At 41.1% G+C, this 21,030-nt stretch overlaps 1 protein-coding gene and 1 pseudogene across 2 annotated transcripts in view; one reads left to right on the top strand and one right to left on the bottom strand.

Moving 5' to 3' along the window:
• cntn1b (contactin 1b) overlaps window positions 1–21,030 on the top strand; it is a 33,111-nt gene that overhangs the window by 3,197 nt on the left and 8,884 nt on the right. The window contains exons 2-18 of the mRNA XM_084050506.1: window positions 2,496–2,624; window positions 3,257–3,292; window positions 3,831–3,957; window positions 5,117–5,298; window positions 6,656–6,751; window positions 7,365–7,577; window positions 8,395–8,494; window positions 10,308–10,492; window positions 11,111–11,235; window positions 12,731–12,848; window positions 13,247–13,397; window positions 13,881–14,008; window positions 15,071–15,243; window positions 17,257–17,380; window positions 18,397–18,564; window positions 19,769–19,918; window positions 20,459–20,529. Coding sequence (XP_083906632.1) covers window positions 2,570–2,624; window positions 3,257–3,292; window positions 3,831–3,957; window positions 5,117–5,298; window positions 6,656–6,751; window positions 7,365–7,577; window positions 8,395–8,494; window positions 10,308–10,492; window positions 11,111–11,235; window positions 12,731–12,848; window positions 13,247–13,397; window positions 13,881–14,008; window positions 15,071–15,243; window positions 17,257–17,380; window positions 18,397–18,564; window positions 19,769–19,918; window positions 20,459–20,529 — 2,202 coding nt within the window. The 5' untranslated portion in view covers window positions 2,496–2,569. The remainder of the gene's footprint in view (window positions 1–2,495; window positions 2,625–3,256; window positions 3,293–3,830; window positions 3,958–5,116; window positions 5,299–6,655; window positions 6,752–7,364; window positions 7,578–8,394; window positions 8,495–10,307; window positions 10,493–11,110; window positions 11,236–12,730; window positions 12,849–13,246; window positions 13,398–13,880; window positions 14,009–15,070; window positions 15,244–17,256; window positions 17,381–18,396; window positions 18,565–19,768; window positions 19,919–20,458; window positions 20,530–21,030) is intronic.
• Window positions 15,875–17,064, bottom strand: LOC311040043 (beta-1,4-galactosyltransferase 1-like; annotated as a pseudogene). The gene is made up of 2 exons: window positions 17,041–17,064; window positions 15,875–16,523 (listed from the first exon to the last, which is right to left on the bottom strand). The product of its transcript is annotated as a beta-1,4-galactosyltransferase 1-like (transcript).

The raw sequence follows: 21,030 nt of genomic DNA, 5'->3' as shown, positions 1-21,030 counted from the left end.
TGAACCCTAGATGATTGCCCCTACTGATTTTGTTGAACCCACAGCCTTTTCCACTATTGCCACCCTTAAGCCAAACTTTCATGATCTCAAAATCGAATGGGCATTAGGAAACTTGCTACACACATTCATGCTCCCTTGACGACGAACCCCAACTATTTGAGAGAGTCCATTGCACTGCCTAAGTACTAGCCCCATCCTCTGGCCAAAATATCAACTTTTCACACAAGGTAATCTAGATTCCATGGCATTGATTGATTCATTGACATTTTTATTAGGCAAAAAGAATGTAAAACATCACAGTTACATTTAGAATACTTTTGTCTAAAAGGTCCGTCCAAAAAAGTCCTTGCGTACTTGTTTCCGTTGAGGTCCTTGGTATTCATTTCATAGACATAGTAGCAACCGAACAGTTCAATAACAACATAAAAATATACAGAGAAAAAAAAATAACACTTTGTACAAAAACAAAACAAAAAAAAGCATGAAAAAAAAATATATATACAAAAAAGGGGAGGGGGTCGTCTGTCTACCGGGAAACTGGTACTACCTCCTCTTTTGGCCTCCAGAAAGATGAGTTTTTAGGGCTGTTTTAAATGAGCCCAGCGAACTGCTTTTTTTGAGGGATGGGGTTAGACTATTCCATACCTTGGTGGCTGTCCTGTAGAAGGAGCATTTTTTAGTTGTTTAACCCTGTCTTCCACCCTGAGCCAGCCTAGGCTGGCAAAGTGAGTGGGAGAGAGGTGGGTCATGGGCTCCAGTCCGAGAAGTAGTCGAATCAGTTTGTTTTGGGAGGTTTGAAGCTAAGTCTTCATTGACACTGAGGTGTTGGAGTACCAAGAGGAGCAAGCATAGTCAAAAAGGGGCTGAATCAGGGCCCCTGAGAGGGTATTAAGGCATTAAGGATGATTATCTGTTAATGACTGACTCATCTGTAACAACAATCCAGAACAGAATAGAAAGTGTTTTGGTACAGTATGATTGTATGATCAACTCTGGTCCACTTATAGCCTACTACTGGTCTGGTTAATTTACGTTTGCGACATAACTTTACCATATACCAAAGTGGAAAAATGTGAGTGCGAGTGTGCGCGTGTGCGCGTGTGCATGTGTGTGCGTGTGTGCATGCGTGTGCGTGTGACAGAGAGGAAGAGAGACAGCAAAGTTCCTTGCTTACCATGAGTACGAATTAAGTTTCATCTAGGTGTTTATTGTGCTCATGTATCTGTTTGTTTAACAGTAAATAATAATAGTAATGTATCCCTGACCTATTTTAAAGCTATACAATTGTACTTATAATAGTTAGAATTATATATTTTTTTATATTTACATGATTCTAATAGTCCAGTTTAAATATCTGTTATTTTGCCTGTTATTGTTTATCTCGCTGTGTCCCTCTGTGTTTCCTTAGGTTGTCACCCTGCATGGTTCCTATTTATTGTCTTACAATTTTTCCAGTATTATTAGCATATGTCCATACATAAACTAATCCAAAACAATCAATTGTAAAAATCACGAGTACAAATGCAGGATAAACATGGTTATGTCTCTCTCTCTCTCTCTCTCTCTCTCTCTCTCTCTCCATCTCCCCCTCCCCCCTCTGTCTCTGTCCCTCTCCTCTCTCCCTATCTCTCTCGGTCTCTATCTCTCTCTTTCTCTGTGTGCGTGCAACGTGCATGCATGCCGCATGCGCGTGTGTGTGTGTGTGTGTGTGTGTGTGTGTGTGTGTGTGTGTGTGTGTGTGTGTGTGTGTGTGTGTGTGTGTGTGTATGAGCATCCACAGTTAAATGCACACTGCGGCTGGTGAACTAAAAGCTGCTGTGATGTTCTGAGCGGAAAGCTCTTTATTGTTGAAGCTCACGGCTGTACGGCACACATGCTAATGTTAGTGAGAACTGGGAAGCAATAGTTGGTGAGTCAGCCCGCCTGCAGCCTGCAGGGTGCATGTGAGGACTGTTGCAGTCCCTGTCTGCAATGACCATAGACAGCCACTTGGAGGAGACAGGGAGGTGGGGAAGACGAGGAGGAGGGCGAAGCATGAGCAGTGGTGGTGGACATAGTACCAGTGGTGGAAAAAGTACTCACATGTTTTACTTAAGTAAAAGTATCAATTCTGCAATATATTACAAGTAAAAGTCCGGAATTCAAAATGTTCTTGAGTAAAAGTACAAAAGTATTGGCATCAAATTGTACTTAAAGGACGACTTCACCTCTTTTCAACCTATCTTCATATAATTGGTCCTCACTAATACTCATGATAAAATGGTACCATTCTTTTCTACTCGGTCTGTGTCTCAGAGGAGGGCTGTGGACAGTTCAGAGTCCCGTCTACCAGTGACACCATCAATGGGGAATCCAAGCTAATAGAAACTGCAGGCTTTCTATTCCTGGAAAGTTGCAATGCAATAAAAGAAGCCATTGTACTAAACACAAAGATCTCTCTCTGCCCCCCCCCCCCCCCCCCCCCCCTCGTTCTGTGTGTCTGTCTGTCTGTCTAGTGGAGGTCCATAGATCTCATTCTTCCTCTATCCCTACATCTGTCCAGTGTCTGTGAGTCCGTCTGCTGGTTGTCATGGCGGCCACTGCTTTAGTGCTGCTCACACTCTCCTCTGCAGTCTCCTTCACAGGTACGCTGTGCTCACACACACACACACACACACACACACACACACACACACACACACACACACACACACACACACACACACACACACACACACACACACACACACACACACACACACCATGGTCAACCCACACACACACACACACACACACACACACACACACACACACACACACACACACACACACACACACACACACACACACACACACACACACACACACACACACACACACACACACACACACACACACCATGGTCAACCTTGGTTTCATTATTATGAAGAGTTATCTGTATAACAGATATCCACCATCTGAATAGCTACTCTTAAAAAATTATAGCACACAATGAAAATTTACGTTGGTGATTTTATTCTACTGTTTTAGTGTCACCGCATTAGAGTTTTTACACCGAATAAGTATAAAAGACACGCATGTCTGAATTGTGGCAGGTTACACAATTCCTTGTTTGACAAAATATGCAACCTTTTAGAGATGCAGATTTCAGGTTCTTTTCCCAAAATGGTTACATTACGCTAAATCTCCAGTAGACTTCAAATTTGCTGATACATTTCATGCACATGCATTGTAAATTGATATCATAAATTGATTTAGTCATGATCTTGCATTACAGCTGCAGTCCTGTTTAATGAGCCTAGAATCTTTGGAGGTGAGTATAGTTTTCTAACAGTTGAAGAGATAGGGTCATATTTTTCAAGTATACTGTTATGACAAGCAGCATGACTTTAGCCTGTTATAGAAATGGGGATGTTATCGCCTTTTACAATCCGATAAAGCCTCCCCCATAGACTTTGTAATCACTAACCATTTTTAGATATGATTTACAACCGATGGATAAAGTCTTTGTTTCATGAACAATGATTATTTGGTGTAACAGAGTAGACAACAGACAATTATCTGTCCTTTCAACAACTCCAATTTGAAATGTAACCACCTGGATTCAAACCCAGGTCTCCTGCATGGGAAATCGAACATACACTGCTCGTGTAAAAGGGAATCACCACTTGATATATTAGACTTATGGTCCTCAGCCAGGACTACTCTGCTACACTAACCAGTAATGTGCATGCGTAACTCTATTTTCATTAGGAAGTGTGTCTGGCTTGTATACAAACATTTAGTTTCTCTTTTTCATTTGTTTGCAGTTTCATATGATTATGTGTAGATAAGTCTAATGTGTTTGTCAGAGGATGCTACTGGCTATGGGCCCATCTTTGAAGAGGAACCCATGGACGTTGTTTACACTGAGGACTCGCCAGATGGAAGAATCTCCATGAACTGCAGGGCAAGGGCCAACCCACCAGCTTCATACAGGTAATACATCCATGACCTGACAAAGATGTAATCTGACATCGAAATGTTGTCGTTGTATTTCTGTGCTTTGCACCCTGTTATTAAAATAAAAAGGGTCCAATTGTCCGAGTTGCTCCAGTGGCTTCTTTATTCAGGTAATACATCTATACATGTAAGTGTATTGTATGTCTGATATATGGGACATATAATTATATAGCGCATAATGTTTTGGTTGGTTATTTGTTTGATCTTTGTTTTTGATCATTGTGTTTGTCAACACAATGCTGCAAATCATAAACACAGCTTCCGGTTGTGGTGAAACCTTTTAAAATTGCCCTATTATAGCGGCCAACAATTATTTTTATTTTACTCTGACAACTTTTGTCCAAACATCACGCAAATTGATTTAGTCAAGTGATCAAGACGGGATCCGTCCGATTTTGGATTGATTGACGAATTCAGAACATTGCTGGCCCACAATAACCTACCTGACCTGGCGAAGACCTGTGCTCCGAGGAGTTTTTACAAATGTTTGTAACTTGTTTGTTAAATACTCTATTCTGTTTCATTGCTGTTGGGTGGTCCAAATCTGTTACTTTTTAGGGAATGGTAAAAAGTACCTGTGTCTCAATTGATCCAAGAACTAATTATTTAGTCACAAGCTCTTGTTAATACTTTTCATTGGTTAAACATAAAAACCCACAGACTTAACCACTTTCAACCTCTTTAGCAAAGGTTAAAGTTTCAAAATCTTTCAAACCTTTCAAGCAGATCCACAAGCTCACGTGTCGAGATGTGTTGTGAGCTTATAGATCAGCTATTTTAGCTACTTTTGTGTGACACTGCCATAAGACAAAGTATAGAATAGGGCATTCATTTGTGAAACAACATAAAAAGATGAAATATGGAGATACAAGGTTTCTGTCCGGAAGAATGCTTAGCATGACCAGATTTGACATGATGCGGCCGCCATAGCTGAACGGGTAGAGTGGCCGCCTGGGAAACAGAAGATCTCAGGTTTGGTTCCTGGCCCCAACGAGGTGTCCCTGAGCAAGATACCTAGCCTCTCTCTCTCTCTCTCTCTCTCTCTCTCTCTCTCACACACACACACACACACACACACACCTAACCATCTGCCCTTCTGCCCCTCTCCACATCCATGTCTCCTGCTGTCCACCAGGTGGCGCCGTGATAACTGGGAAATCAAGCTGATGGAGCAGCCTGATGAGTACTACAGCCTGGTGGGAGGGAACCTGGTCATCAACAACCCTAAGAAGAAGAAGCATGCAGGGACCTACATCTGCGTGGCCAGGAACATCTACGGCACCGTCATCAGCAAGGAGGCCCGCGTAAAATTTGGATGTGAGCGGTTTCACTTGTGTTCTATATTAGTGGTTCTCAACCTGTGGGTTGCGACCTTTGGGGGGGTCCCCAGATGACAATGAAGTGACAATTTAAGGGTTTTTAAGACCTTTTTAATTACAAAAAAAGAGACCATTACTGCATCAAAATTAACCGACAAACTGTACTATAAAAAATGGTCAAACATTGGCCAAATTGTCAAATAATATAGAAATAATATATAGAAAGAGACATCATTTGTGCCAGGGACCCTCTATAAGGTTTGTGTTGTTAAATAGTTTCACATTTCTTTCAAAAAATGTTCAAGATCTTTTGAAAATAGCAGATCTACCAGCTCACAATGTGGCGCATTTAGAGCTTGTAAGATATATATAGGGTTAAAGTAAAGTGCTTAAACTGATTAATTAATTTAGCTGGGAATCCCCTGGAACCCCCTCAAGGACCTCTGGGGGTCCACAGACCCCACTTTGAGAACTACTGACATATGTAGTTGGGGGAAAAAAGCAGACACTTTGATGGATAAACACAGAGGGAGGTAATGGCATTCATTCTGGGTGTGTTTCCTTTAGGTGTTACTGTGTGCCAGCATGGACAACTTCAGTACAGTCACACTTTTAGTGTGCCAGCCCAAATCTTGCACCAAATCTGGCACACTGAAACAGTGTGCCAGCCCAAATCTGGCACACTGAAACGGTGTACCAGCCCAAATCTGGCACCAAATCAAATCTGTGTCGAGGTGTCCCTGAGCAAGATACCTAACCACCTAACTGCCCAAATCCAGTCCAAATCTTATTTGTGGAAAGTGTGGCTGTGGCCTATCCAGGTTGTAGATGCAAATTGTTTTTATACAGTCTGAACAACAAAAAGCTAACAAACAAACATGGAAACTGATCAAGCAAATCAGATTATTTGAATCACATTCAAGCCTTGTTTGGATTTGGGCTGTCAGTCAGAACAGGGCCCTATATGAAACACCCCCACAATTAACACTATTACCTTCAGCTGCTCCTACCTGTTGAAATGGCTGCAGTGAAAATGGTCCATTGCCTGTCAAACTTTAAACATCAGCAAGATTGCTGGATGAAGCAGCCTACAGATTTAGACTCTGGCAACACCCTTAGGCCACCATTTCCACTTGTTTTCTGTTTTAAAGGCATGTTTTTGTTATTTTTTTATTTTTAAATTACAGTACTTTTTAATTTGAAAGGCTTTGTTGTTGATCACAATGTCTTAATACCTTGAGGTTGAGGGGATTCCAGGGGATCCCCAGCTAAATGTGTTAATATAGCATAAGTTTAACCATCCTATTTTAGGCTTCGGCTATTAAAACATAGCCTATGTCCTATTTGTCCTATAGATCTGGAGGAGTTTCCCCAGGATGAGAGGGATTCTGTCTACGCTGTAGAAGGACAGGGGGCTGTGCTGCTGTGTGTCCCACCAAAAGCCTGGCCAGGTACTGATATAGGAACTGCGGTCTCTGGTCCCACTTTTAGGTTCCTTTCTTGGTAGACTGTCACTGTTCTAATACTCCGTTCAATAATGGAATCTAGGTCTCATCCTGATAAACAAGTGCAGATATAGCCTAAGCTTCAGTTCCTACACAGTAAAATGGGTTTATTTAAACCTATTAAGACCAGGATAGCATCTGTGTCATTTTTAGATATTAGTGTTGGCTATTCAAAAATAGCAGATATACAAGCTCACACTGTGAGCATGTACATCTGCTATTTTTGAACATTTTAGAAAAATCCTGAAAGCGTAAGAACTACTGATTTAGAAGGCATTTGTAGAATCGGCCTCAGGTCTTAATGGGTTAACTCTGAGAGTGTAAAAAATTACCCAGAAGGTCAGTTTTTACACAGTTAAATTATGATCTTATATTGTGTAGTAAAAAACCTTGTGCTGTACAATCAAAGTGCTCAGATAATGTTACTGTGATGCTACAGTATAAAATATGACAAGTGATAAACAAGAGATACTGTAAGAGGAGAGGAAGTGTGTGTTTGCTTTTCAAAGTTTCTCAGATAAGCGCTCTCCTTCATGTGTATTTCTTGCCCATCTCCCAGCCGAGGTGTCGTATCGCTGGATCTACAACGAGTTCCCAATCTTCCTTTATACGGACCGCCGCCGTTTTGTCTCCCAGAAGACAGGGAACCTATACATTTCCAAGGTGGAAGCTCAGGACGCCGGCAACTACTCCTGCTTTGTCTCTAGCCCTGTCATCGGCAAGAGCGTCTTCTCCAAGTTCACCCAACTTATCCCCACACCACCCAAGGACGGTTAGTGGCCTACTCTGCACTTAACAAACTACATTTTCATTGTAGGCAATTCCCTTATCCAGAGTCACCTTATTTAGTAAGTAAGTGCTTAAACGGAGACCATCACAATTTTCAACATTAACCAATTAAAGCAGCAGCAGTGTGTAACTTTCCTTTTATGAATAAAATAGAACTGTATGGTAGAGTATGTTAATACAATGTAACTTATACAATTGGGGTGGTTGTATTTTTTCTCCCTGCTCTTCTATTGAGACATTTAGATCGTGTCAAAGGTCATGTCTCACTTAGACACAGGATCTGACATGAATTTTGAGCTGATGGTCAAGATTCAATTCATCCCCTGAGCAAGCAGGCGGGCTCTTTTAGCTTAAAGGTAAAAATGTCAGCACTTCTGCAGGAAACCGGGTTCAAATCCGGGGTAGAAGAGGAAAGTTATATTGCTGCTTTAAGCCTTATTTTATACTTTGTTGTAAAATGGTGTTGCATGCTCAAAATAGCCGATCTACAAGCTTGGCTATTTTTGCCATTTTATAAATGTTTTCATTGTTTATTAGCAGCTACCATGTGGCCGTGACATTGTCCTTGCTCGCTGCAAAATATTAATCAGGTTGATGTAATAGCGGCCGTAGACTGTGTGGCCGTACCAGACCGGTGTGCCTGCGAAGTGCATCATGGGAACTGTATGAACACCGGGAACGACCGTAAACAGACAGAAATGCAACAGTGGATTTGATGAACATAGTCTCAGTGTCACTATTTCATCAATTTCGTTTTTTGGTTAATTAAAGTATTCCTCACTTTCACTGTGTTTCTGCAGCTGAGGAGAAGAAATACCGATCAGAGATCATGGTGAAGTTCCCGGACACCACAGCAATGCTGGCCTCCAACATCAGCCTGGAGTGTTTCGCTCTGGGAAAGTATGTCTGAGTCAGACGTGTCGTTATGACAATCAGTTGGCAATGGAACACAAACACTGTGCACAGTAAAAGCCACAGTGTTCATGTATCTGTTTGTAATATATAAATAAAATAATTGTGTCATTTATAGGGCATAGTGGGGGCGGCCATTTTGTGGTTCCACTCAAAAAAAGCCCATTAATTCTTCCCATAGAGATTTCCGAAAATATTTATATCATTTTATTTTAAGCCTAGAATCAAGCCACCCAGGCTCCTGGTGAATCATGACCATAACACATTTGATCAGGGGTCATCAACATCAACAAACGTGTCCGTGGCAATTGGCAAGACTTGTCTATGTCCGTGGCCCATTTTATGTTATTTTATTTCTTTTGAAAGAAATACATTTTTTCCACTTTGGACCTGAAAAGTGCCTACCATCAGCTGGAACTGCACAAGGAGAGCAGAGGGCTTACCGGTTTCATTACACATTAGGGTCTATATCAGTACTGCAGAATGCCTTAATGGACTAAGTTCCGTCCGTGCTGCATTTCAAAAAATGATGAAAACAATTCTCGATGGATTGCAAGTCGAGACAAGTAAAAAGACCGGTCCCCTGATTACCTTTGTGTTTAACTTTGCACTAACATAACACTCACCTCTGATTAAAGTTAGGAGCCCTTGCGTGAAAGTAGTTGTGACACTGCATTCATTTAATCACTCATCATGTACATACAGGTGAATGCTGTTTTTGACTCTGACCTTTGTTGTACATATCTTACATCACAACTATGCAAGGTCTAAGACTTTCTCATCATGATCTCCTGACCTCAAGTAACACTGTCCTCTGAAAAGCCAGAAATCTCTACAATAACCATATGACACGCACCCACCCACCTCTGCACCTAAATGACCCTTTGCTCATGTAATGTGCGATGGAAGCACTGTACTGATAAGACCCAATTATTGAAATCCCAAATACGGAATAGACTTCCATCATGCCACACATAATGCCTGTCTTAGCCTCCTGGCAGTCTTAAGGTTTTCTTCAGAATAGGTAACCGCTTTAACCCTGGCACTCCCATATTGGGCATATCATTATAGGCCAAGTAAATAATTAAATAATTAGAAACATTTCTGAAATGTTTCGAAAATACCAGATCTACAATCTCTCAACATGTCATGATGTAATGTGTTGTGAGCTTGTAGATTGGCTTTTAAAACAATGGCTTATATTTCTTTGTGGCTCAGTGGTTATTGCAGATATACTATCATTGTAAAAGGTGTAGCACATTGTCATAGACAATATGGCACATTAGGAGTTCATTATGTATTTCTGGTAAACAAATATTGTGGCAAAAAAAAAAATATCGATGAAAATGTCCATCACAAGCTGGCATGGTGATGACCCCTGGCCCTGCATTATTGTTTTTTTTGATTCACCAGGAGCATGGGTGGCTTGATTCTAGGCTTAAAATAATTGATATAAATACTTTTTGGAAATCTCTATGGGAAAAATGTATGGGCGTTTTGTGGAACCACAAAATGCCCACCACTGCTATGCCCTATAACACAGGAAACTTGTCACTCTATTGCTTTCACAACGGGCGCAACATTTTAGCTTGAAGTGATATCCCCCCTACCCTCCCCCCAAACGTCCCTTGAAATAAGAATTGTTCCTTATTCGGAAATGTATAGAACTTATTGAATAAGTGTGCCCCTTATTGAACTGATACACACTTTGTTCCTTATTTTTGGGAATCAATCAATGACACACAACCTACACGTTCAAACAGTCCCAATAAAGGGGTACTTTCTTTGTTTGTTTATTCAGCCCCATCCCTCATATTGTGTGGAGGAAGGTGGATGCCACAGACCTCCCAGCCAACCACGAGATTAGCGAATCAGGGGCGATACTCCACATTTTCAATATCCAGTATGAAGATGTCGGAGCATACGAGTGTGAGGCCATCAACACCAAAGGAAAGGACTGGCATAAGGCCTGGCTCTATGTGGAGTGTAAGTAAAGCTGGCTTAAGGCCTGGCATTATGTGGAGTGTTAAGGTCATGACAGGCGGGAAGCGGTCCACGCGGGCGTTACAGCTCGGATCAACGGTGAACGTGTTGCGATCATTGCTGTTTTGTCCTCCTGTGCGGTGAAAAGAAAAGCTCACCACAATCCAGCTCTTGCCACCCGCGCGCGTGTGCACAAACGAGCACGCGCGCGAGAATTTCACGGGACCCCACCCGCCTGCCTCACCGCCCTTCAACTTCTCTGCGCGTCCCAAATAATCGCCCGTCTCTCATTGAAAATGAATTACATAGGCGCGTTGGCCACTTCCCGTCTGAAATGAAATGACCCTAAGTCACCCATACACCTAAATCATTTGGATGTCAGTGAAACATTTTGCATATAAACATATTTGCCGAAATCCGCAAATGGCAACAAACCGCTCCATTCCCATTGAAAAGCATTGGCAGAATATGCCCGCACAGGTAAAATTCTAGTTCGGTGTGACCACACCCTGAGCGATTGTTTTAATTTGAAAATATAACAAGAAATAGGACATTCTGAATGTATCAAGCAGGCTTTTGTGACGGATACATCATTTTCTCATTGATGTTTGTGATTGGCAGCTGCACCAGAGTGGGCTGAGACCATCAACAATACACAGATAGACATTGGTTCGGAGCACACCATGCGCTGCATGGCGTCAGGGAAGCCCTTCCCCTACATACGCTGGTACAAAGATGGATACATGGTGAGAATTCATGCCCTTATTTTTTTTCACGAAACATTAACTACGTATAGGGGGGTGTAAGTGACATGATGTGTTTAAACAAAAGGAAGGTTTTAGAAATGTAGGTGTGTCAGACAATGAAACAATTAAAGTCAAAGGTATGTGAGTGACCACAGTGAAAATGGTGCAGGAAAAGAGCAAAAACTCAAAACACTCCTCTCCTCCTGTCCTCAAGTAACACTGTCCTCTGAAAAGCCATCTGTCTATGTGGTGATTCACTTTTGATTGTGAATTTCGATTTCTATGCTGATGATACCCAGCTATATCTTTCTGTAGCTCCAGACGACCCCTGTGCTCTAGACCCATTGTTGACCTGTTTGTCCAGCATCAAATGCTGGATGAGTGAGAACTTTCTTAAGCTAAATGAGGATAAGACAGAAGTTCTCATAATTGGTTCTAGTGAGCAGATAGAATCAATAATAAGTAGACTCTGTAATGACCGTAGAAAGTAACACTACTACAGTAAATAACCTGGGGGTTATTATTGATTCTGAATTGAATTTGAATACACACAGGTCATGTTACCAAGATTGCCTGCTTTCCTCTTAGAAATATTGCACGAATTAGAGCTCTGTCGCTGCATGGACGATGCAAAAACTTGCTCTGTAAAGCACTTTGAGCTGCATTTCATGTAATGAAATGTGATATTTACAAATAAAGTTTATTATTATTATTATTATTATTATATAATAGTAGCCATACGAAGTATGATTTGCACCCACTCACATTTGCAGTTAAGTGGCCCTTTTTCTTCTGCACTGTAAGATGGAAGCACTCTCTGTATTGATAAGACCCATTTTTTAAAATCCCCAACATGGAATATACTTGGACCATGCCATATTTAATGCCTGTCTCAGGACTGCCCCCTAGCTGCCTTTGCATGTCTGTGGCAAAAATAATCACAAACTGGCATGGTGATGACCCTTGCCTTTATGCTCTATATGCTTTGTGATGAAAATAGCAAATAGAAAATGTATTAAACTGAACATTTCTGACAATAAAATGACATGCCCAAAATAGGGACGCTAGGTTGAAAGTTGTTAAAGGTCCATACTAGTGGTGTGGCATGAGTAGCCCACTGACTACAACGTACTACTTTACATGGTCATTGTAGACCCCAAAATTGCAGTACGTTGCTGAATTGCAAACGACACACCCCCTACTGCACCTCCATTCCTTCATCAGTGCATGCCAAGTGCCCAAAATGCCAAGCAACAACATCAAAAACATGCCACTTTACCTCTGGATTTTGCTCATCTGCTGCACACCTGGTGCCAATTAATCTGCCTGCTCAAAATAGGGCATTTAGTCTTATTGTACCTGTGTTTATGTTTTTAACTGTTGAATGTGATGCCCACTGTGTGTGATCTACACAGTTTTTGTCCACTAATAGTCCACAGAGATTATAAAAAAAACGTTCTTCCTGTTTTTGCTTGGTCTGTGTGTTTTGTTTTAGTATGGAAAAGGAGAGCTGAAATTTTCCAGTTTGACATTTGACGACTCTGGAATGTATCAATGTATTGCTGAAAACTTCTGGGGAATCAAATATGCAAATGCAGAGCTGCGAGTGGTCGGTAAGTCAACACAGTAAATTGCATTCTCTTTGGTTCATTTGACACTGAATAGATGTAGTCCAATCCATGGAAATAGATTTCATTTAGTCATACAGTGGCTGCCTGGTCTCCCAAGGTGCTCAAAATTGCTTTATACCTACCAAGATGTTGGGTAGAATATACAAGCTAGGTAGAGCCAAATACTGACTGATGTCATCTTCAAAATTTGGTTTGGAAAATTGTTTTCATGCTGATTTACAGTAGCATTAATATTTATTAATTTATAGTATGTCATACTTTAAATAAGGTTCTGATCAGGGACTCTGGAAAGGTATGTGGGAATATACAAGGTTACATTTTGAAAGACGTGCATTTTACAACTTGAGTCCTCAGTGCATTTTGAAATGTCGTCTTTCTAGCTTATGGTCCTACATTTGAGCTTAATCCAGTTAAGAGGCAGCTTCTTGGAGCTCAAGATAACCGGGTGGTGATTGAATGTAAACCCAGAGCAGCCCCGAGACCCCGGTTCACCTGGAAGAAGGGTAAAGAGCTGCTGTTCAACAATTCAAGGTCAGTACAACTGTACCATACTGGTGAAAATAGCTGATCTACAACACCTTATCGTTGTTTGTTACCAGCTTGGATTGAGGGACAACAAATAAACCTCTGTCTCGGCCTGCATTTTCGGTTCATTTGGGGTTATAAGATAAGAAATATATTTTACAATCGGCTCAAAATTTCACTGGAAATCAGTGGAGGGAGGCTAAAGCAGAACTGGTTGCAGCATTCTTGATAGAATATTTACCAAGACCTACGAACAAACTGTTACTTCTCTTGTCCAATGGGCAAACTGTTCTTCTCCCCAATACTGCCAGAAGAAGCACTGTTGTTGTAGATATGTTTGCACACACACACACACACACACACACACACACACACACACACACACACACACACACACACACACACACACACACACACACACACACACACAAGATTACCATACTAACGAAGTAAAGGCTATGTTCTGTGTTCATTGTTTGTCTATTCCAGGATCTCCATCATGTCTGATGGGACTCTGGAGATCCTTAATGCCACTAAGAACGATGAGGGAGTGTACACCTGCTATGCAGAGAATGACAGAGGGAAGGCCAACAGCTCTGGTACCCTCACCATCACAGGTGGGGGTGTGTGGGGGGGTGTGTGTGTGTGTGTGTGTGTGTGTGTGTGTGTGTGTGTGTGTGTGTGTGTGTGCGTGTGTGCGTGTGCGTGCGTGTGTTTCGTGATATGAGACTAGTGAGATCATCTGGGATGTATCTACTGTATATATATATATAATTATGTTATATAGAAATAAATAGAATATTAACTCTCTCACTGCCAAGGACGACTTATGACGAGACATCGTCATAACGCCCCGGCTGCCAAGGACGACTTATGACGACAAAAACAAAAGTTTTTTCTCACAGAACCAGAGATAACGCGATCCGGAGATTTACTGCTCCATTCCCTTCCTAGTTAACTTATTACTTAAAAATCCTGTATCTCGGCTCCTGTGTACTTTTTTTTTTACTATGTATTTTTGTCCGAGACGTGTTATTTTCAAAGGCGTATAAAAGCGAACAGGAGGTTGCGATGATTTTTTTTTTTCTTCGCGGAAGCACAGTGAAGCCCTCTGTGATTAGCAACCATCAGGGGATTGATCATACTGGAGATAAATATTCTGTGACTACTTCAGAAGGTAAGAAAATCGAAGAATCGCTGGCAGTGGGTGCACGCAGCCAGAAATAAGTCTGTTAGTGAAAGAGTTAATGGTACAAATCAATTGAATGTAATCTATATTTTTTTCTCCTACAATATTATACAATACCTAAAAAGAAAAAAAAACATATGAAGAGAAGAAAAACGCAGTACAGAATGAGATATAAACCTATTGTATGTTATACATGTTTTAGGCTGAACTGCACACACATATAGGACATAGAACCTTATTTATTGACGGCGTCATAGATGGTGAAAAGTTGTTAACTGTCCACATTACAAAGGCTACACGTTTACAAAAAAAGGTCAAATGCCCATCCCGTATACAGTATATATAATTGCCCGTATTGCCCAGCACTAAATCAGCCCAGGTTGTTGAGGTTGTTGTTGTAAATGAGAACGGGTTCTGAATTAACCTTCCCGGTTAAATTATAGCTAAAACTAACAATAGTAATAATTAACAAAAAAATATATATCTCCAGAGGCTACCAGTCTCACGGTGGTTCCTGAGGACACGTACGCCAAGGTTGGTGAGGAGGTGATCCTGAGCTGTTCTGCTTCTTATGACCCCATGCTGGACGTTGTCTTCATCTGGGCCATTGACCACAGAGTCATCGACTTTGACACCGAGTGGCCGCACTATGAGCGCCTCATGGTAGGAGATACACTTCACATCTACTTAGCCACTTAACCACAATAAAGAAAATTGGATATTTTTCATATTTAGTTTTCTAAATTTTCACCAATAATTACATGCCGTAATGGGGATTTGATTTGACATTAGGTTTAAAAGAGAACACATGACAGACATGCTTCTCAAAAAGAAAGAATGCCAAGGGTAAAAACAATAATGTAGAAGGCTTATGTAATTCCATTGTGGGACACCAGGGTTAAAATGGTTAACTCATGACATTGTGGGAGGTGGTTCTCTTTAGACCTATTCAGAAGTTAAAAGTTAAAAGACAGTTAACACAATGAACTTATTTCATAAATATATGATGAGTGTGCATAGTTTTGATAGGTAGGCATGCTTAGATATACCTCATACACCTCAGTATACTGGCTTTGGTGGCTTTTGGCACTCACACCAAATTTGGTGTCAATCGTTTAAAGGCTGTTTGGGTTATGACCTTTTAAATGGCCAAACCTAAACCTTTAATTATGTCACCATGTCTCTGAAGTCTGAAGGAGATTTTACTAATCTTTGGAGAACAGAAAGAAAAAGAAAAACACTGGAAAACTGCTTGATTCCACTGTCCATTAGCGTGGGCTCAATAGATGATAATCTATTTTGGACTGCCAACATCCACAGTGATAAATGTGTCAAGTCTATCCTTCTCAACCTTGTTCATGGTGCATGTGAGGGAGTTGATCCCGTCTTCTTCAATGGTCCATGAGGTTCTCTGGAGTTCTCTGTTAACTCTTTGGGGATTAAGTGTATTATGCAAGTTTCATTTTGTACCACCCAGTCACCATGTCAGGCCGAAAGATCGTCATTGATTTCATTATTTGGTAGATGTCATCATCCTCACCGCTCCAGACCCAGTAGTTGTTTGAGAAGCCATTAATGGTCAAGAACTGTTCTTTGGACAATGACACAACCCCTCCAAATAAGGTTGAGTAGGGAAACATGAAATGAAATTTGTCAATAGCCACAGACAGGTGTCTGGGCGTACTAAAGCAGCCATAGAGGTTACGGTCATTAATAGGGATTAGATCCACACCATGGAAAATAGAGCAGGTATAATTGTACTCCTTCATTGCCTCAACAAACCGTACATTCATCAATCTGGCCTTATTGCACGTCCCCACGCCATCCTGGTTAATCACGTACACTCTATAGTCCAACTGTTGCCTCTGCAGCATGGGATGGAGGTAGTGAAGCCACTGTATCAGGTGTTGATGCCGATTGCGGAATGGAATAATGATTGCTACCTAAAAGAAGACGACATTTGTTCATGGAGTTGTACAGGAAAAGCAGGAAAACACTTTATGAAGACGTAGCGGCGGTAGCCATTCAAGACTCCCCGCTGACAGGCACCACCCCAGCCCTTAGGAATTTCTAATTAGATACATTTATATCCATTGATGCATTTAATAATTATTATTATTATAATTAATGTAATAATAATAACTTTATTTGTGTAGCACCTTTCATACATAAAATGTAGCCCAAAGTGCTTCACATTAATATAATAAATAGTAGGATGCCAGATAAAAAAAAATTGGCATTTAAGCTTTAAGGGCACCGGTCTAGTTGATAGCACACCTTCAAGCACCTGCTAGAAGGTGTGTGCTATGATTAATGTACATACTTTGCAATTTTTCTTACTATTGTTGCTATTCATTCATATTTCTTTTGATATTGTTATTACTGCTACAGTGTTGAGGAACCAAAACCAAATACTTTTTTTGTGTACACGTACTGTATAAGATGTAACAATAAAAATACAAATCTTGAATCTTGAGCCGCCATATGTTTATGTTAGCAACCAACCATGTAAACTTTGTTGTTCATTCTCTCTCTCTCTCTCTCTCTCTCTCTCTCTCTCTCTCTCTCTCTCTCTCTCTCTCTCTCTCTCTCTCTCTCTCTCTCTCTCTCTCTCTCTCTCTCTCTCTCTCTCTCTCTCTCTCTCTCTCTCTCTCTCTCTCTCTCTCTCTCTTTCAGGATGGAGAAGGCACTGGTGACCTGATGATCAATAACGTCCAGGTGTGGCACGAGGGTCGCTACACCTGCACAGCCCAGACAGTGGTGGACAATGCCACTGCCAACACTGACCTCAAGGTTGTAGGTCAGTGCCAGGAAGCTTTCCTCAAGGGGGTCGCAAAATGTATATAATATAATAATATATAAAAATTGAAATCAAGTTCCACTTATTAGAATGACAACATGGCCATACTAAGTGAGGAGGCAGAGGCAGGGTATCACAAACCCAAATTGTGGCATTTATTTAGAAAATCATAGTCCATCGCATTATTATGACAATAAAAACATCTCCCTCAGACACCTGTTACCCTGACCAGTTGTGGACTGGCACAGACTCAGAGATCTGCCTTTTATAATACCCACCCTCAGGTGCTACCCCTCCAATTACCCTTAACCTGTTTATATTAACTACATCCCCAAATTAAACCCCCACAACAACCCCACAAACGTAAATCTGCAATATATTCCCACCCCCTCCTATCTGATTGAACCCTCCCAGAACAATAAAAGCAGCTGTTGTTCCCCCTGTTGTTATTTCTCTCCTACTTATTATTCATGTGCAATATTGTATGTTTTACTCTGTATCAAATGGCATTTTCCCTATTGAAGCTTTGTAACGTAACGGAGATTAAGAGGACCTTCGTCTCAGCGCAGGAACTAAAAATACACAGAAATTAAGACATGCTAGGCCTGGGTTGTAGCGTGACGGTCCAGGCACCCTAGGCTGCAATGCCAGCCTGACAGCGTGTCGCGGGTTCGACTCCCGTTCCCGACGACCTTTGCTGCATGTCACCCCCCATCTCTATCCCCATTTCCTGTCAGCCTACTTTCCCTGTCCCTCTCTAAACAAAGGTATAAAAAGCCCCAAAAAAAATCTTTTAAAAAAAAAGAAATTAAGACATGCTGACGTAGTTAAAAACTAAATGCTACTATAGGAGGAGGCTGGGGCAGGTGACCCAAGACATTTTATTGGCATACAATGTCTTCTTTTTTCTTGTCTTACTGCGTTATGTATAATTTCTGGTTATACTCAACTCTTTTCCATATTTCAATCCATCCATCTTTCACACCCCTCTCACCCCCACTCACGCTGTGTTCCAGGTGTCCCCGGACCTCCCGGAATCATTCAGATTGAGGACATCGGGGACAAGTGGGTGAAGTTGTCGTGGAGTAAAGGAGCAGACCACAACAGCCCCATCCTCTACTACACCATCCAGACCAGGCATTTCTGGGCCCTGCATGAAGATGACTGGAAGGACGCTCTCACCAGTGAGTTCGCATCAACACCACTAGCTCATTGGCTTTTTGTGTAGGTAGTTCAAGTGCATGCTCTCAATGAGGGCCTGTATTTATCAGAGTTAAGTCTGTGTTCATTTGTTAGTTGATTTTCTTTTTTTTCTTCAAAGTTCTATCACACAAATAACACAAAAACTGAATGACTTACTGACATTGACATGGACAATGATTGATACATACATTGTTACATAACTCCATAAACATAACAAGTTCCAAATCAATAATCTTTACTTCAATTGATGGTTTATTCATCATGCCCAAATGACAAATACAGTAGTACAATTATAAACTGTCCACATTATACCTCTACAGTACTTCTACTACCTTTACTATTACTACTAATACTAGTGCTACTACTACTTCTACTAACTACTATTACTACTAATATTAAGCATAATGATAATGTTAAAAACGTATGGATTTTTTACTTGCCCTTTCCTGTAGGCCTGCAACCCTGCAACTAATTGATTTAATCAATTATAAAACAAAGAATCGAATACTAATAATCGCTAATAATCAAAATATCCAAAAATGTTCATAAATTGCTAAAATAGCTGGTCTACAAGCTACTTGTCTACTTGTAGATCGGCTATTTTCACTACTTTTGTGTGACACGATTGTGCGACACTATTGTACGATAAGTATGGAAAATCCATTCGTTTTGTTGATTAAAACATAAAAAAACACGGTTCTTGGTTATTCGATTAATCAAAAATCACACCTGTGTGAAGGTAGCGGCGCCTTTGATAGTCCCCTTGCCTGACAAATCAGAACCTTGACGGGCCTGACCAATCAGAACCTTGACGGGCCTGACCAATCAGAACCTTGACGGGCCTGACCAATCAGAACGTTGACGGACCTGACCAATCGGAACCTCGACGGGCCTGACCAATCAGAACGTTGACGGACCTGACCAATCAGAACCTCGACGGGCCTGACCAATCAGAACGTTGACGGACCTGACCAATCAGAACCTTGGCGAGCCTGACCAATCAGAACGTTGACGGACCTGACCAATCAGAACCTTGGCGAGCCTGACCAATCAGAACGTTGACGCAAAAGCCAGGTATAGAGGGCTAATATCCGCTCTATACCTAAAGGTATAGAGCGGCTAGCGCCGCTAAAAAAAGTTAGAGAATAATCGATAGTTGCAGCCCTACTTTCCTGTCTCCATCAGCCCCCGCCTTTCTGGACGGTAATGTGGAGATGGCGGATGTGATAGACCTGTACCCGTGGATGGAGTACCACTTCAGAATCATCGCCCACAACCAGTACGGCCCTGGAGAGGCCAGCATTCCTTCTCTCAAGATCAAAACCTGGGATGGCGGTAGGAATGACTGAATTACTGATCTAACAGTGTATAGTATTATTGCAGGTATGTCTGTGTGTCTGAATGTTAGGGCTGAGCGATATGACTTCAAATCAATATCACTAGCATGATGATAGGGCAGTACTTGTTGTGGATAGATTGTGCCCCCAGTGGCGGGAATTTAGATGAAGTTTAGTGGTGTCTCTTCAATGGATGATTGGTCAACCTATGTAAATTAACAATGGTTTTGTCATACAATCTGTGGATTTTGACCTCTAATACCTCTGCTGGTCAATAATTACAAATAAACATTTACGGTATATGAGTGCCTCAGGTTGGAGAACAAAAAATAAAATTCAAGTAGACTCATGCCCAAATGTGTGTGTGTGTGTGTGTGTGTGTGTGTGTGTGTGTGTGTGTGTGTGTGTGTGTGTGTGTGTGTGTGTGTGTGTGTGTGTGTGTGTGTGTGTGTGTGTGTGTGTGTGTGTGTGTGTGTGTGTGCATGCTTTAGATGGTAGAGAAAATATGAATTAGCCTAACATAAAATGTATTTAACAGCTCCAGTGGTGGCTCCTACTGACGTAGCAGGTTATGGAGGTAAAAATGGTGAGATCTTCATTACTTGGACAGTAAGTGTTTCAATGTAAATCTAACACGCATAATTGATATTTATATAAACCATGTTATATCCTTCATTCATCTTGTGAGCTGATTGGTTCAAGGTCATTTCATTAAGAGATGAGGAGATGGTGTTGTTAGACCAGTGATTACTGATTAACCACTTAAGCTCACAATGCGTGTGACGTGTTGTGAGCTTAGGTGGACTATTGAGCTATTTTTGAAATTATTGAACATTTTAGAAAGTTTTTGACATTTTCTGAACATTATTTAAAATGTTTATAAATTATACGAAATGTATATTTAGGAACATTTGCGCCTATAACATTTCCTGAGTTTGCATCTTGATCAAAGGAGATAAGTGAGGATTAAACCCAGGGCCTTTCTAACCATTATGGGATGATATTTAATTAACTATCGATGGATCTCAATATAGGGCGGGCAATATGTTGATAGATATAGTTTAATGAATGATATCAAAATATTGGGGGAAAAAGTCTCATTAGGGGGCA

This window comes from Gymnoscopelus microlampas (genome assembly GCF_963454915.1).
Source record: "Gymnoscopelus microlampas genome assembly, chromosome: 23".
Lineage (NCBI taxonomy): Eukaryota > Metazoa > Chordata > Actinopteri > Myctophiformes > Myctophidae > Gymnoscopelus > Gymnoscopelus microlampas.
This window is presented reverse-complemented; position numbering and strand designations above follow the sequence as displayed.